This window comes from Purpureocillium lilacinum (assembly GCF_023168085.1).
Source record: "Purpureocillium lilacinum CBS 284.36 DNA, scaffold_5, whole genome shotgun sequence".
In the NCBI taxonomy this organism is placed as follows: domain Eukaryota; kingdom Fungi; phylum Ascomycota; class Sordariomycetes; order Hypocreales; family Ophiocordycipitaceae; genus Purpureocillium; species Purpureocillium lilacinum.
Genome location: NW_027072115.1, coordinates 3726007 through 3740249, shown reverse-complemented (window position 1 = coordinate 3740249; position 14243 = coordinate 3726007). Strand labels below are relative to the sequence as shown.

The following is a 14243-nucleotide window of genomic DNA, read 5'->3' as shown; positions in this document are numbered from 1 at the left end:
ACTGGCGTAGTAACGACATGCGCTTCGTTCTACACCGGACAATCACCATCTAGCGATGCAAACGACCGTCTCCAGGGTGACCGTCCGTTTGCTCTTGAAGCATCCTAGAGGTACTCCTACGAAGGACGCGCGTGGGGGCAGCCTAGTAGTAGAATATAGCCATCGGGCTTGACATTAACATTAAGTATAGTCTATATGCCTCAAGCAGGGGGAAGGAAAGACGAAAACAGGCCGCTCTGGACCCCTGCGTACATGACCATGAAGACAAAGATCCTGCGGCCCAGGGCCTGCCGCTTCTCGTCGATCAGGCAGCTGGCCACCCACCAGTACCAGATGGGATACCCTGAGGACATGCGGTTGATGATTTGGACATGATAATTGGTGATGGCGAGCACCGCAATGACCGTCTGAGTGGCGGCGAGAGTACGCACAAAGACTCGATAGTCTTCGCCGTTGCTCGACTTGAGCATGCGGAGCGCCTTAAACGGGTCGCGCGTGACCTCGATTCCGGACGTGATGAGGACCATGAGCATAGGAGCTGCGACGAAGAACAGCGGCACATGGCTCGGCCGCCAGTAGTGCAAGAATCCAACGTCCCTGGGAAATGTTAGATTCGGATTGGTGTCGACACGACGGGCTTGTTACTTACCAGTACTCCTCTTGAACAAACTCGTAGATGCTTGGAATCGTGCGCGAGCACCACGGTCGTGGTCCCAGCTCGGGTAGAGCATCGTGACAGTAGCGCTTCCACGCAAAGTACTGCGGTATGACGGATCCTGCGGCTACGCAAAGACCGCCAATGCCCGGGGCTGCCAGGGCGAGGACCCTGCCAACGCTTGGTTCCTTCATGAGCGCCATAAGGCAGTTGATGGCCCCAACCGCAAAAAGCGCACCGCTAGCCAGCCCGTTGGTCCGGAACGAAGTAGAGAGACCAAAGACGATCCCTGCTCCTACAATCAGGACGAATCGCTTCATCGGCTCGCGTTTGTTCTTGATGCCCAGGGCGAAGAGCAGGTTCCCGACGAAAGCCAGGGCAGCAAAAGGGCTCTCGGCATACGGGGCCGAAAGGAAGATGCCGGCGGGTGAAAATATGTGCAGCGCCGACGCGACAAATGCGAGCTTATTGTCGTTTGACAGAAGCATGGTGAGCCGGTACAGAGCCAGCACGGCGGTGAGATGGCAGACGTGGACGAGCGCGATGGCGACGAGCGGCTCAATGACGACGGCGTCGGTATCGACAAGCCACGAGGGAATAAAGCCCATGACGGCGCGCACTGCAGCTGGCATGGCGGCGCCGAAGGCCCATTGCTGCTCAAAGACGTATCCCTGGCGGGCGTACTGCACGAAGTAGAGGGCGTCCCATCTCGTCAGCACGGTCGCCAGGTACGGGACGTGCGCCTTGCTGCCGTAGAGGATCTCAAAGAAGATGGACGTGGACGTGTCGTAGTCGGGCCCGATGACGGCGCCGAGGGCGAAGGCGAGCAGGACGGCCTTCCAGGCGACGAACAGCGTCGTCAGGGACTTGACTGGCGTCTCGAGGGAGAAGAGAGCTGGCATTTTCGACGCTACGGCACGGCGCCCGTGAGCCTCGAACTTGGGTGCTCAATCCGATTCGGCCTGCCGATTGAACCGCACGGCCGGGAGGACAGATGAGCGGCGATGCGACACCGCGTGGCCGATGTTGGGTGAGTTGGGATTGAGAGGTGGAGTGAGAAGACGTTGACGACGCGAGACGCGGCCCATGCGATGCGGCGGCAGTCGGAAGGTGCCCCTGACGCTGGGGCTGTGCCTGCCGCGATATGGCGCGTCCATCAATCCATTGCAGTGGAGGTGAACCCCAACTGCCCCACCATTCCCGCTGTCGTCCAAAACATCATCAGCGCTTGAACTCTGAGTCTACGTACCACTCTCATCCGCGCTCTGCTCAAGAATTGAATCCGACTCGGAAGCGACATGATGACGAATGCACCACGATGGACTGCAATAATGAGCCGTCGTCCCAGTCGACCCGGCGCACAGCTCTGGGAACCTTCATCCCTCCCATAGTCATCCCGCCCATCTCAGCTCCCCATCACTTCACCATCATCTTCCTCCATGGCCGCGGATACAATGCCAACGAATCCCACGGCCCTCTGCTCTCCACTCCAGTCACCACCCACGCCACCTTCCAGCAGGCGCTCCCGCATGCGCGCTTCGTCTTCCCCACGGCGCCCCTGATGCGCGCGTCCAAGTACCGCCGCTCGGTCATCCACCAGTGGTACGACGGCACAGGTGACTGGGAGCCCGAGGCGCGGGGGGACATGAGGCCCAGTGTGGAGCACATCCACGACCTCATCCGCGCTGAGATGGCTCTCGTGGGCGGAGATGCGCGCAGGATCGTGCTGGCCGGCTTCAGCCAGGGATGTGCCATGGCGCTGACGTGCATGTTGCTTTGGGAGGGCGACCCCTTGGGCGCCGTGGTTGGCATGTGTGGCTTCGTGCCGGTGTATTCATCCCTGATGGAAACACTGAACGGCGATGAAACTGAGCAATCTAGTGACGACGGGGCCATCGTCTTCGAGGCGGAGGATGCCGACGACGCTGATGGCATGGACAGCTCTGCAACGCCGCTGCAAAGGGCAGTGGCCGAACTGCGCCAAGAGGGTGAGTTGCCTGGGCTGCCCTCCCCACCGCGCTGTTCGTTTCTCGAGACCCCCGTATTCCTGGGACATGGGACGCGGGACCGGAACGTTGAACTTCGGCACGGGCGAGAGGCCGCTGACCTCCTCATCGCGATGGGCGTCGACGTCGCCTTCGAGACGCTCAACGGACTTGAGCACGAATGCTCGCCTCAAATGATAAAACACGTCGTAGCATTCCTGTCTCGACGGCTGGATCCTTCATGGATAGTCACAGATATAAGCAAAGCTTGACCTTCTATTAAGTGCGCCCGCCGCTCATTACCACATGTCGATATACATCAGATCTTGACCCCCTCCAGAATAGGCTTTGCCTCATCACTGGTCCACCAACTCACACCCTTCTCGCCCGGGTATGTATACCGGTCCATGCTGTCGGCCTTCATCTCGACGCTGTAGCCCGGCTCTGTTGGCGTCTGGTAGTAGCCGTCCTTGATGACCGACGGGTGGAGGAAGTGCTCGTGCAGGTGATCAACATATTCGAGCACAGACAGCTTGCCGCTCACGACGACATAGTCGATGGTGCTCAGGTGCTGCGTGTATTCTGGCAGGCCGACGCCGCCAGAGTGTGGAACAATGGGAACACCATACTTCTTCGCCATGAGCAACACGGCGAGGACCTCGTTGACACCACCCAGTCGGCAGGCATCGATTTGGCATACATCGATGGCACCTGTCATGAGCAGCTGCTTGAAGATGACGCGGTTCTGGCACATCTCACCCGTGGCAACGCCGATGCCGTAGGGTTTGAGAGCCTCGCGCACGGATCGGTGGCCAATGATGTCGTCTGGGCTTGTGGGTTCTTCGATGAACCAGGGCTTGAAGTCGGCGAGCTGTTTCATATGGTCAATGGCCTCGGGTACGGACCAGATTTGGTTGGCGTCGACCATGAGGACATTGCCCTTGTCGTAACCGATGACCTCGCGGGCAATGGACAAGCGACGGCGGTCGTCGTCGAGGCTGCCGCCGACCTTGAGCTTGAAGTGGCGGTAGCCCTGGCCGAGCGTCTCGTGAAGCAGGGCGCGCATCTTATCCTCGCCGTAGCCCAGCCAGCCTGCGCTGGTGGTGTAGGCGGGGACAGCGCGGCTGGCGAGCGCCTCTTCAATGCGCTTGGCCTTGCCAGACTCCTGCGCCCGCAGCATGTCGAGAGCCTCCTCGGGGGTGATGGCGTCGGTGATGTAGCGGAAGTCGATGCAGCGGACAAACTCCTCGGGGGTCATGTCCGCAACGATGCGCCAAACGGGCTTGCCGAGGACCTTGGCCCAAAGGTCCCAGAGCGCGTTGACAACGGCACCGAGTGCGAGGTGGATGACGCCCTTTTCGGGCCCGATCCAGCGAAGTTGGCTGTCGGAGACGAGGTAGCGCCATGTCTTGCCCCAGTCTGCGACGAGAGAGGAGAGTGTGCGGCCACGGAGGCGGTCGGCGACGTGGTCAATGGCGGCGCAGACAATGTCATTGCCGCGGCCGATGGTAAAGGTCTGGCGACGGTCAGCTACCTCACCATACCAGCTCGATAAGCGAAATGCGTACCATGCCATGGCCGGAGTGAGGCGAATCGGTCTCGAGGATGCAGTACGCAGCGGAATAGTCGCCAGCGGCATTCATGGCGTCGGATCCCGTCTTGTCGAGCGATGTCGGGAACCGCACGTCGCGGGAGCGGAAGCCCGAGATTGTGATTTCAGCCATTGCGGCGATTTGCTCGGTGACGACCGGTGGTCGGGTCTTGGAGTCAATGGAGTGCCCCTTTGAGGATGGAGTGAGTCGGCGCGTCTCATACACGAAGCACGAGAGTACTTCGCCGGTGAAGTTTGTGTGCAGCCTGTCTAGAGTTTTATGTAGATCAGAGTGAAGCCCCCACGTCAAGCGTCACGAAGCCCAGGTACAGCCGAAGCTCGAGCTATTATACGCGACGGCAGAATACCTGATGTGCATCATCGTCCCACTCCCGCCCGGCGGGGTCAATAGCCGCTCAAGTCTCGCGGGTCAACGGCTTTGTGCAGTGGGGTGCGGGGACCGAGACCGGACAGCTGCCGCCCGCTGGGCGGCCGTGATTGATGGAGAAAATGGCCCGCCGGCTGAGGCGCCCAGAGGAGGTGGCTGGCCTTGGGCTTGGTGGGAAGCTGCTGGCGGCGAGTCGCCTGTTCGACTGCCACATGTTTCTCTGTGTTACTGCCGTGTATCCATCCCAGTCGGAACGAATGCCGTCTTCGGGGGACGAACGTCGTCCTCGGGGCAAAGCTAACCGAGGCGGCATCTCGAGTGCCGACCTGTGGACGACTGGAATCAAAGGAATGGAATACATTGTTAGCAAAGTAGTGAAGCGAAGTGACAGGGCAAGCTGGCAGTGCCTGCTTTATTATTTGGTTCCTCCAGACCATCAAAGGCCGGACAGCCGGACACTACCCCGCCCCCGCATCGAAATGGGGAAGCAACACTGGGCGTGCCTTCCCGCCAGGAGTTGACCGGCCAGCACCCATCAAGGACACCAAATTTCATCCCCTCCCTTCCTCACTACCCAGAAAAGCGGCATGCTTGCTTCTTAATGCTATGTGAGCCGACTTCAAACGATGAGCCAAGGGCCGTGAAGGGCTTTGAGACGCGAAAGCCCACACGGACAATTGCTCCACTGGCCACTGCTGGGCCATTTTGCCGACGGGTGTTTGGTGTCTGAGCGCTGACCTTGCCTTCACCTTGCCCTCACCGACATACACCGAGACGACCAACACAAACAGACCCCGTCACCAATATCGGCGTGACGCATCGCTGCTGCAAAGCTGTGAATCTCGGCGACGGCGATGTGACGCATGCCGCGTGTCGTTGGGGTTGGTCATGGCAGGGTACCGTTACCGAGCCGCAATAAGCGTGCAACATCGACACAGCCCTGTGAACTTTCCCACATTCGGCAGGTAGCCGTCCGTCAAGGGCTCGAGCACGGGCCCGAGGCACAGCCAACGTGGTGTTCGTATTGGAGCAGTTGTCTGCACGTACGTGCCCAAGACCAATGTTTATGCATGGAGAATGCCTCGCCGAGTTCACCAAACTTGCCCCCATTGACAGTCAATCACCTTCAACGTCAACCCCGAATGATGGCAGCCATGTTCAAAGACGCGCCATCACAGGAGCCCTCCCGCAAAGAGAAGCGCTCCTCTTGGCCCTGGAGGATAGCATGCCTCACCGTCGCGGTCTGGCTTCTCACGCGATTCTCGGTCCCTCGCTGGATCGCCGGTTCACGAGGGCCGTGTCGACACCATGCAACACCACACACTTCTTTTGGCCAGTTCCCGGTACCCGACGACCCGTTTTCGTTCCTCCCTTGCACGAGGAAGACTGTATATCCGCCAATTGACGATCCGAACCCAGCGCAGACCTGGGTGAAGCAGTTTGATACGGATCCGAGCCACTGGCTCTGGGGGAGTCGTCAGTCGCCGGCATCGTCTGATAACAGCTCTGATCCTTACTCTGGGCGTGGAACTTTTCTCTGCGGCTATCTGGATGTCCCTCTTGACTATACCAATGCCTCAGAGCCGCGTATTGTCCGGCTTGCTGTGACCAAGTACCAGGTTTCGGGACTGGCGCGCGTCGGTGATTCTAATAACAACTTTCCATCCACAGGGAGGAAAAGCGCGCGGACCATCGTCATCAATCCCGGTGGCCCTGGAGGAAGTGGGACCCAATTTGCGTTTGTGTCGTCTGAAGAGATGACAGGGCGTCTCAGCCAGGGCCAATTCGATGTTCTGGGCTGGGATCCCCGTGGGATCAACATGTCCCAGCCCATGCTGGCTTGCTTTCCCTACGATGCCGACCGAGACCGCTGGAACCTCCTGACATCTCAGGCCCTCAAGGAAGTCGGTCGCCCGGAGACGCACTTGCAGCTGCTCGACACCATGAACGACGCGACGTTTCGTGCGTGTCACGAGCTGCATGGGGATCTGCCTCGGTTCATGTCTACTGCCTTTGTCGCGCGCGACCTCGAAGAGATCCGCAAGGCGCTGGGAGAGGACGAGCTGACTGGATACTTGGTGAGCTACGGCACTCATATTGGCCAGGAATATGCCAGCATGTTTCCATCAAGCGTAGGTCGCATCATCCTCGATGGCGTCGTCAACGCCAGAAACGAGCGCACTCTCGGTGGCTTCACCTGGCACATGCTGGACAACGTGACGGATGCTTGGCGAGAAGGTTTCCTAGGCGAGTGCATCGCTGCAGGCCCGGCGCATTGCGCGCTGGCCAAGCCACCGACCGGCCAGGACCAACCGGTGACTCTGGACAAACTTCAAGAGCGCTTAGAATCCTTCATTTACTCTCTCGCTGAGCAACCGGTCCCGGCTTACACGCCTTCCGGCGGTCCGTCTGTCGTCACCTACTCACAAGTAATTGCCACCATCTTTAAAGCCCTCTATAATCCCCGAACCTGGCCAGGCCTGGCGGAAATGCTATTCCAGCTAGAGGCGGGCAACTCAACTCTAGCAGCGGAGTTCCTTCAGAAGCGCTGGCAGTACGACCCCGCCCTCCCTTGCTCATCCGATGAGAAGAAGCCAACGTCGTATGAGCTGGGGCTTCTGGTCATCTGCGCAGATGTGTACGACGCCCCGCGCCCGGCCAACCCCATCGAGTGGTGGCAATCATATTGGAACAACATCACGGCCAAGTCTTGGATTGCGGGAGACTCAGGCTTAAGCTACGTTCTCCCTTGCCAGCGGTTCACCGACTACTGGCCCCAAGCCGCCGAGGTCTATCGTGGCGACTTCAACAAGACTCTCAAAGCGCCTGTGCTTCTTGTTGCTGAGACTCACGACCCATCCACACCGCTGCGCAATGCAAGGGAATTGTTGGCCGAGATGCGCCCTCGCAACGCAAGACTCATTGTGCATCACGGCTATGGACATAGCTCTCGGGACAAGTCCAAGTGTACCGACGACGCCGTGCGCGCTTACATCCTTGATGGAGTGTTGCCAAGCGACACGGAGACGGCGTGTTTCGCGGACGAGAAACCGTACAGCTATGCGGCCGATAAGTTACGAGCGCTGGAGGAACCGAAGGATCAGTATCTCGCGATTTGGGCTGCACACTTGGACGACATGGCTAGATGGAACCTGCGCCTTTAGCCCACTACGCCGCTTTGACAGTCGTAGCTAAGCAGAACGACTTGAAGCGAGTTCAATGGCAAGGTATATCATATGTGTCTAGATACAGTGTTCCAGCGATGTTTGAGGGCGCCAGGCTACTGGAGACTAAATTCCAATCTACTTGTACGCCGTATACTATCCGTACGAAGTACACGTAGGTCTAAAAGATGCAGTTTTATGCAACCCCATGCCGCGCTCTGGAAGTACGAAATAGCGCCCATCGAGAACCCTGACGGTCTGGTGACTCTGGTCGCTGGACTTTGGCGCCGCCCCCGTTGAAAAGCAGCAGGTTGGGAGTGCCATAAGGCACGCCGCCGATGGCATTCTTGGTCGCGAGCTGCAAGATGTGCGCCATGAGTTCCCTGGCGTTCATCCTGGCGCCCTTGTCCTGCAACCCCTGCAGGTATGCTGCAACGCCGGCAACGTGCGGCGCCGCAAGGGAAGTCCCAGACACAACCAGCTCGCCGCCGTTTAGGTCCACGGTCTTAATTTCCTCTCCGGGTGCGAGGATGTTGACGCACTTGCCCCAGTTGGACCAGGGGGCGAAGCGTTTCTTGCGGTTAGTGCTTGCCACGGTGCACACACTGGGCTCTGATCCGGGTGACAGCTCGCACGCATCGGCGTGGGCGTTCCCCGCGCCGGTTACCACGAATATCCCGAGATTGGTGAGGGAGGCGGCGGCCCGATCCACATTCTCAGCGTGGTTGCAAGCTAACGACACGTTGACGATGACACCCTTTGGGCACTTCCGCTTCTTGGCATCACTGGCCACGAAGTTGAATGCCTTGATCAGATCCGCCTCTTGTCCCTGGCCTGTGTCATTCACAATCTTGACGCCCAGAAGCTTGGCATGCTTGGCTACGCCGTAGGTCTTGCTGCCGATGACGCCCGCAATGGCCGTGCCGTGACCTGTAACATCGGTCTCCTGACCTCGTACGAAGGACTTGACCTGCTCCGCGTTGCCCTGAAACTCCTAGCAGTGCGCCCTGTTAGCCTATGACTTGCCCATATGTACCCGAAAGTGGTGTTGTGCCCACGCCGTGACTACGATGGGTGAAGTGCCGGTCTCACCTCAAGAGTGTCCTTAAGGCCCGAATCGATGATATAGACGCAAGTTCCCTTGCCGCCGCTGTTGTCGAAAGTAAACACATCGTCTCTGGTGGAAGTGGAGCCGAGGCCCCAATCAGCCCCAGCCTGCGTGTCAACTCGGGTTTCAGACAAAATGCCATGTACTTCGACAAAATCAACCTGTTGAAGTCAGCATTGATATTTCGTTTGGGTGCCAGAAGCGGAGTTGCCCACCTCAGGGCGATTGCGAAGCGAGCTTAGCGTCTTCTCGTCCAAGGTCCCGACGAAACCCTTGAAGACGTCGCCGTAGATGCGCTGCACGTCACCGGGGACCTGGCGCACGGCCTCGTCAACGACGGACGACGAAATGTCATCATTAAACTTGACAATGTAACTGTCTCGGGCGACGACCTCGCCTCGCGGCACCAAGAGAGGGGCGGGCGAGGAACGCTTGGCCTTGACGGTCGCGCTTGGGGAGGCCAACACCAGCGGCAGAAAAGCGAAGAAGAGGGATAGTTGCATCTGAAAGGCGTGATGGGATTATAAGACATGAGAGACTGAAAGATAACTAATGAGTGTGTTGAGAAGAGGAGGCATCAACTGTTGAAGGAAGCCGGCCCAGCCGGCGAACGCCAGTCTATATATGTACATGTTATGTAGTTGAGTTTGAACTCGGAAAGTCCGCTGGCCACATGCACGTCCCGCTACGATATTCTATGCCGAAGCCGTGAGAGCAATACACGATGTAGCAGAATGTCATCAAGTTTGCGAATACAGTCACCGAGATGAGTTTCGTTCGAGCTATGGCATGATGACTCCAAGGCAGCTACCTCATGTTCCATAAACGAAGTTGACGCTGCTCCGCCGATTCAATGCGAGCGTGGATCTACTGTCTCGGCCCCGGCCCCGGGCTCCCCCGCGGAGTGGGTCGTGCCCGGAATCCCCGAAACTGCCAGCTATTTATAACACGGCATCTATCTTTGATCAAAATTCAAGACGAAAGCTGCGTGGACGTCTCCTCGCATTCACGCGATTTTGTACCAAAAAAAAAAGCTGGGTTATACAGTGCGTCACTTGGAACTCGATCGGGCTGAGAGGCCAGTCGCTCGAGCCCCGTCGCATCTTGATCTTTGTGACAACATGAATACCTCAGTCCTGGGCCATTTGCTACCAATTGAGGACTCGGTGGATTGGAGTTGACAGCAGCCTCGTATCGGACTATCGCACTGCAAGGGCGACTTACAGGTTGCTATCGTAGCTCGCGCATGGTCACGGAGCATTTGGCTGGGCACTGTCAACGTTGAGACATGACCACGTGGCGCAGTGAACTGGATGCACAGTTGCTTACGGCCCGCAACCCGCAAGAGGTTCGCGACGTGCTCCGTGGACAACGCCTAGCAGGTTGGTAGTCGCCATGCGTACTCTACGCGTATGCCCTTCAATTTGATTCCAGGTTGGCGCGTCGGCCCTCGTAAGTGGCAGTCCCCGAAAGCTGCGCCACTCGTCACACCTTTAGAACGAATTTGGAAGGAGTCGCAGACGGTAATGAGAGTAAAACATCAGGCAGATATCAAGGTGTGGCTTGCAGACCCCTACTTGCCTTGAATGCAGTAGCCTTGAAAGGTTCATTGCGGCACATGCAGCGCTAAATTAGCATTCGGCGTACCGCGTTCGCAGTGCAGACAACGATGTAGGACAGATGTCTGGAAGTGGCATCCATTGAATACAGCGGGCTGCTGGCGGGGTTTGCATTGATCCAAATCTGCTTCGCTCCGCTCATCGGGGGACAAGAACCGGACGAACGTGATCGCTCACCAGGCCCCGGGGTTCATCAATCTCATGCTTGCCGTCTTGGCAATTGAGACACAAACTTTCACTGACCAGTGACAACCACGCTGAGAGAGAAAGCAGCAAGAAAGAGATGGACGGGGTACGCGTCCCGTTGACAAGACGGCGGGCGTCCTCTCCCCAGGTTCGCCGAATCCTAGGCCGTGCCTGACCGTGGATTTTAGCATCGAAGCGGCCCCTGTGCCTTGGTGCTAGAGCCATCCGGGCTATGAGCCGGCGCAGAGCGCTACTCTAATCGGACAAGCATAGCACCAAGCACCCGGTGGCTGAAGCCAAGCTTCCAAAGTTCCCGAAGCCACCAGGGAATCCTCGCAGTGCGGGGGGGAGCACCTGGACGAATCCAGCAGGTCCCAAGAGCCAAATGTAAGTCGTCCCACAATTCGGACGCGCCCTCGTCATTAAACACTTGCATGTCGGCATCGGCGACTGCAACCGCAGCGCCAGGCGGCAAGGGGAGATGCAGTCCCACGGTTCGCCCGGGGGGGGGAGGCTACACAGAGCTACGCGTCATTGGCTCCCCGTAATAATCTTGTTCGGGGTTCTCATGTTACATGCGCATCGAGGGGGAGGCGCGCGGGGTGGGATTGATAAGGCGCTGAGCCGGAACAAACAAAGCAAGCTCAAATCATGTATAAGGCCAGGGGATTGTCCTTGAATTGAAGCCGAGACAACTGACCCTCGAGTCTGGCTTCCTCAGACGCAGCGAAAGGCGTGTCCCCAGCTTCGATCCCGCCGTGAAACCAAAGAGACTCGCCCGCGATGCTCCTCACTCTCGGCAAAGGGGCAGCGCTGCTGTCCCTCGTGTCGTGGGCCCTCGCCATCGACCCGCCGCGACACCCTCACCAGCCGACGGGCAACGGCGAGCGCCTCCTCACGTACAACGAGACGGTCACGTCGCGCAAGATCCGCACGTCGTCCATCTCGGTGCGCTGGGCCTCCACGGGCGACGACGGGCAGTACATCACCACCAACGACAAGGGCGACCTCGTGCTCGAGAACATCGCCACCAACGCCTCCAAGATCTTCGTGCCCGCGTCGCAGATGCCCAACGGCACGAGCGAGTACTGGATCCGCCACGACAACCGCGCGCTGCTCGTCTCCGCCAACGCGACCAAGCAGTACCGCCACTCGTACTTTGCCGACTACTTCATCCTCGACGTCGCGTCCGGCAAGAAGACGCCGCTGGTGGAGGACCAGGCCGGCGACATCCAGTACGCCGTGCAGGCGCCCAAGGGCGAGTCCATTGCCTTTGTGCGCGGTAACGACGTGTACCTGCGCGACGGCGACGGCAAGGTTACGCGGATCACGAGCAATGGCGGCCCGGACATGTTCAACGGTGTGCCCGACTGGGTGTACGAGGAGGAGATTCTCGGCGACCGCTTTTCGCTCTGGTTCTCGCCCGACGCAAAGTACGTTGCGTTTTTGAGCTTCAACGAGACGGGCGTGCAGACCTTTACCATCCCGTATTACATGGCGGGTAAGAAGGTCGCGCCCCCGTACCCCAAGGAACTGGAGCTGCGCTACCCCAAGGTCGGGTCCAAGAACCCGACGGTCGAGTTCAACATCCTCGACGTGCAGGCCAAGAAGTTCAGCGCCGTCCCGATCGATGCGTTCCCCAAGGAGGAGGCCATCATTGGCGAGGTCGCATGGGTCACCGAGGGGCACTCGTCCGTCATCTATCGCGTCTTCAACCGTGTCCAGGATCTTGACAAGCACGTCATTGTCGATCCCAAGACGAAAACGTCCAAGGTCGTCCGCGAGCGAGACGGCACGGACGGGTGGCTCGAGAACACTCTCGCCATCCAGTACGTCGGCAAGCTCAAGGGCAGCTGCAACAGGACCTACTACGTGGACCTCTCGGACGAGTCGGGCTGGCAGCACGTCTACCTCTACCCGACGGACGGCAGCAAGCCCATTCAGCTCACGTCCGGCGACTGGGAGGTCCTGTCGATCCTGTACGTGGATGCGAAGCGCAGCCTCGTCTACTACGTTGCGACGACGCATCACAGCACCGAGCGGCACGTCTACAGCGTGTCGTGGAAGACCAAGAAGATTACGCCGCTCGTCGACGACAAGGTCTCGGCCACCTGGACGGCGACGTTCTCCTCCAAAGGCGGCTACTACATCCTGACGTACAGCGGGCCGGACGTGCCCTACCAGGAGCTGTACGCGTCCAACAGCACCAAGCCGCTCCGGACGCTCGTGGACAACAAGAGCGTGTACAAGATCATCGACGAGTACAAGCTGCCCAACATCACCTACTTTGAGCTCAAGCACCCCGACGGCTTCTCGCTCAACGTCCGGCAGACGCTGCCGCCCAACTTTGACGCGTCCAAGAAGTACCCGGTGCTGTTTAACCCCTATGGCGGACCCAACTCGCAGCAGGTGGTCAAGCAGTTCCAGGCGTACGGGTGGAACGCGTACATTGCGTCGGAGCCGGAGCTGCAGTTCATCACGTACGTCGTCGACAACCGCGGCACGGGGTCCAAGGGCCGCAAGTTCCGCAGCGCCGTGGCAGGCCACCTGGGCCGGCTGGAGCCCAAGGACCAGATCTGGGCGGCGCAGCAGCTCATCGCGCAGAACGGCTTCATCGACGCCGACCACGTGGGCATGTGGGGGTGGTCGTTTGGCGGCTACCTGACGGCCAAGACGATCGAGCAGGACTCGGGCGTCTTCACGTTTGGGCTCAGCACGGCGCCCGTGTCGGACTGGCGCTTCTACGACTCCATGTACACGGAGCGGTACATGAAGACGCTGGGGGCCAACGCGGCGGGGTACAACGAGACGGCGGTGCGCAAGACGGCCGGCTTCAAGAGCGTGGCGGGCGTCTTCTCGCTCATGCACGGCACGGGCGACGACAACGTGCACTTCCAGAACGCGGCGGCGCTCGTGGACCTGCTCGTCGGCGGCGGCGTGTCGCCCGACAAGTTCAAGATGATGGCCTTTACGGACAGCGACCACGGCATCAGCTACAACGGCGCGAGCACCTTTATATACAAGTTCCTCACGGCCCGGCTGTGGGACGAGGTCCAGCGGAAGCCCGGCAAGGGCCTGGTGCACCAGTGGAGCAGGAAGTCGGTCGGAGGACACGCGGGCGAGGCGCGATAGGACTCGGGAGGGGCCGCACCCGTATTCGCAAATAATGCATACCTACCTACGTAAGGTACCTAGTACTACTGCTACTGGCCATTACGAGAAGCGTCTATTATTAGCCGTCGGGTGAGCGTGAAGTGGTTGCTGTGTGTTGTGTGTGTACGAAGTAGGCAGGCTACCGTGGCGGACGAGTGCCGCCTCCAGTCGACGACGGGGTGAGTAAGAAGGCGTGTCGCACACACACACACACGGAACTGCCGTTGTGGCTGTTCTCGACGTTGTCCATTTGTCTGCGACGCCGAGGACGGCGTAAAATGGTATGCGTTGCCAGGTCAGCCGCAGTACATGATAGTACTACCGGTTTTGACGTGCAGCGTGCATCATCGCGACTACCGACAGCCGCCCTGCCTCCAAGTGCCGTCTGCCTGCA

At 59.1% G+C, this 14243-nt stretch overlaps 6 protein-coding genes across 6 annotated transcripts; 3 read left to right on the top strand and 3 right to left on the bottom strand.

Annotated features, from left to right (window-relative positions):
* Window positions 1-200: 200 nt before the first annotated feature.
* Window positions 201-1557, bottom strand: PLICBS_007732 (ER membrane glycoprotein subunit of the GPI transamidase complex-like protein; the record flags this gene model as incomplete). Its single annotated transcript, XM_065601234.1, has 2 exons — window positions 201-597; window positions 650-1557. The coding sequence occupies 2 exons, from the start codon at window positions 1555-1557 to the stop codon at window positions 201-203; spliced, it is 1305 nt and encodes a 434-aa protein (XP_065457306.1).
* A 416-nt stretch (window positions 1558-1973) lies between these two features.
* Window positions 1974-2912, top strand: PLICBS_007731 (uncharacterized protein; the record flags this gene model as incomplete). Its single annotated transcript, XM_018321196.2, has 1 exon — window positions 1974-2912. One exon carries the CDS (start codon window positions 1974-1976, stop codon window positions 2910-2912), a length of 939 nt encoding a protein of 312 aa, XP_018181093.2.
* Window positions 2913-2959: 47 nt separating this feature from the next.
* PLICBS_007730 (L-galactonate dehydratase) lies at window positions 2960-4364 on the bottom strand (the record flags this gene model as incomplete). The annotated part of the gene is made up of 2 exons (XM_018321195.2): window positions 2960-4156; window positions 4209-4364. 2 exons carry the CDS (start codon window positions 4362-4364, stop codon window positions 2960-2962), a joined length of 1353 nt encoding a protein of 450 aa, XP_018181092.2.
* A 2075-nt stretch (window positions 4365-6439) lies between these two features.
* On the top strand, window positions 6440-7783 carry PLICBS_007729 (uncharacterized protein; the record flags this gene model as incomplete). Its single annotated transcript, XM_018321194.2, has 1 exon — window positions 6440-7783. The coding sequence occupies one exon, from the start codon at window positions 6440-6442 to the stop codon at window positions 7781-7783; it is 1344 nt and encodes a 447-aa protein (XP_018181091.2).
* A 196-nt stretch (window positions 7784-7979) lies between these two features.
* On the bottom strand, window positions 7980-9394 carry PLICBS_007728 (subtilisin-like serine protease; the record flags this gene model as incomplete). Its single annotated transcript, XM_018321193.2, has 3 exons — window positions 7980-8777; window positions 8876-9052; window positions 9107-9394. 3 exons carry the CDS (start codon window positions 9392-9394, stop codon window positions 7980-7982), a joined length of 1263 nt encoding a protein of 420 aa, XP_018181090.2.
* Window positions 9395-11479: 2085 nt separating this feature from the next.
* Window positions 11480-13828, top strand: PLICBS_007727 (diacylglycerol pyrophosphate phosphatase; the record flags this gene model as incomplete). Its single annotated transcript, XM_018321192.2, has 1 exon — window positions 11480-13828. One exon carries the CDS (start codon window positions 11480-11482, stop codon window positions 13826-13828), a length of 2349 nt encoding a protein of 782 aa, XP_018181089.2.
* Between the last annotated feature and the right edge of the window lie 415 nt (window positions 13829-14243).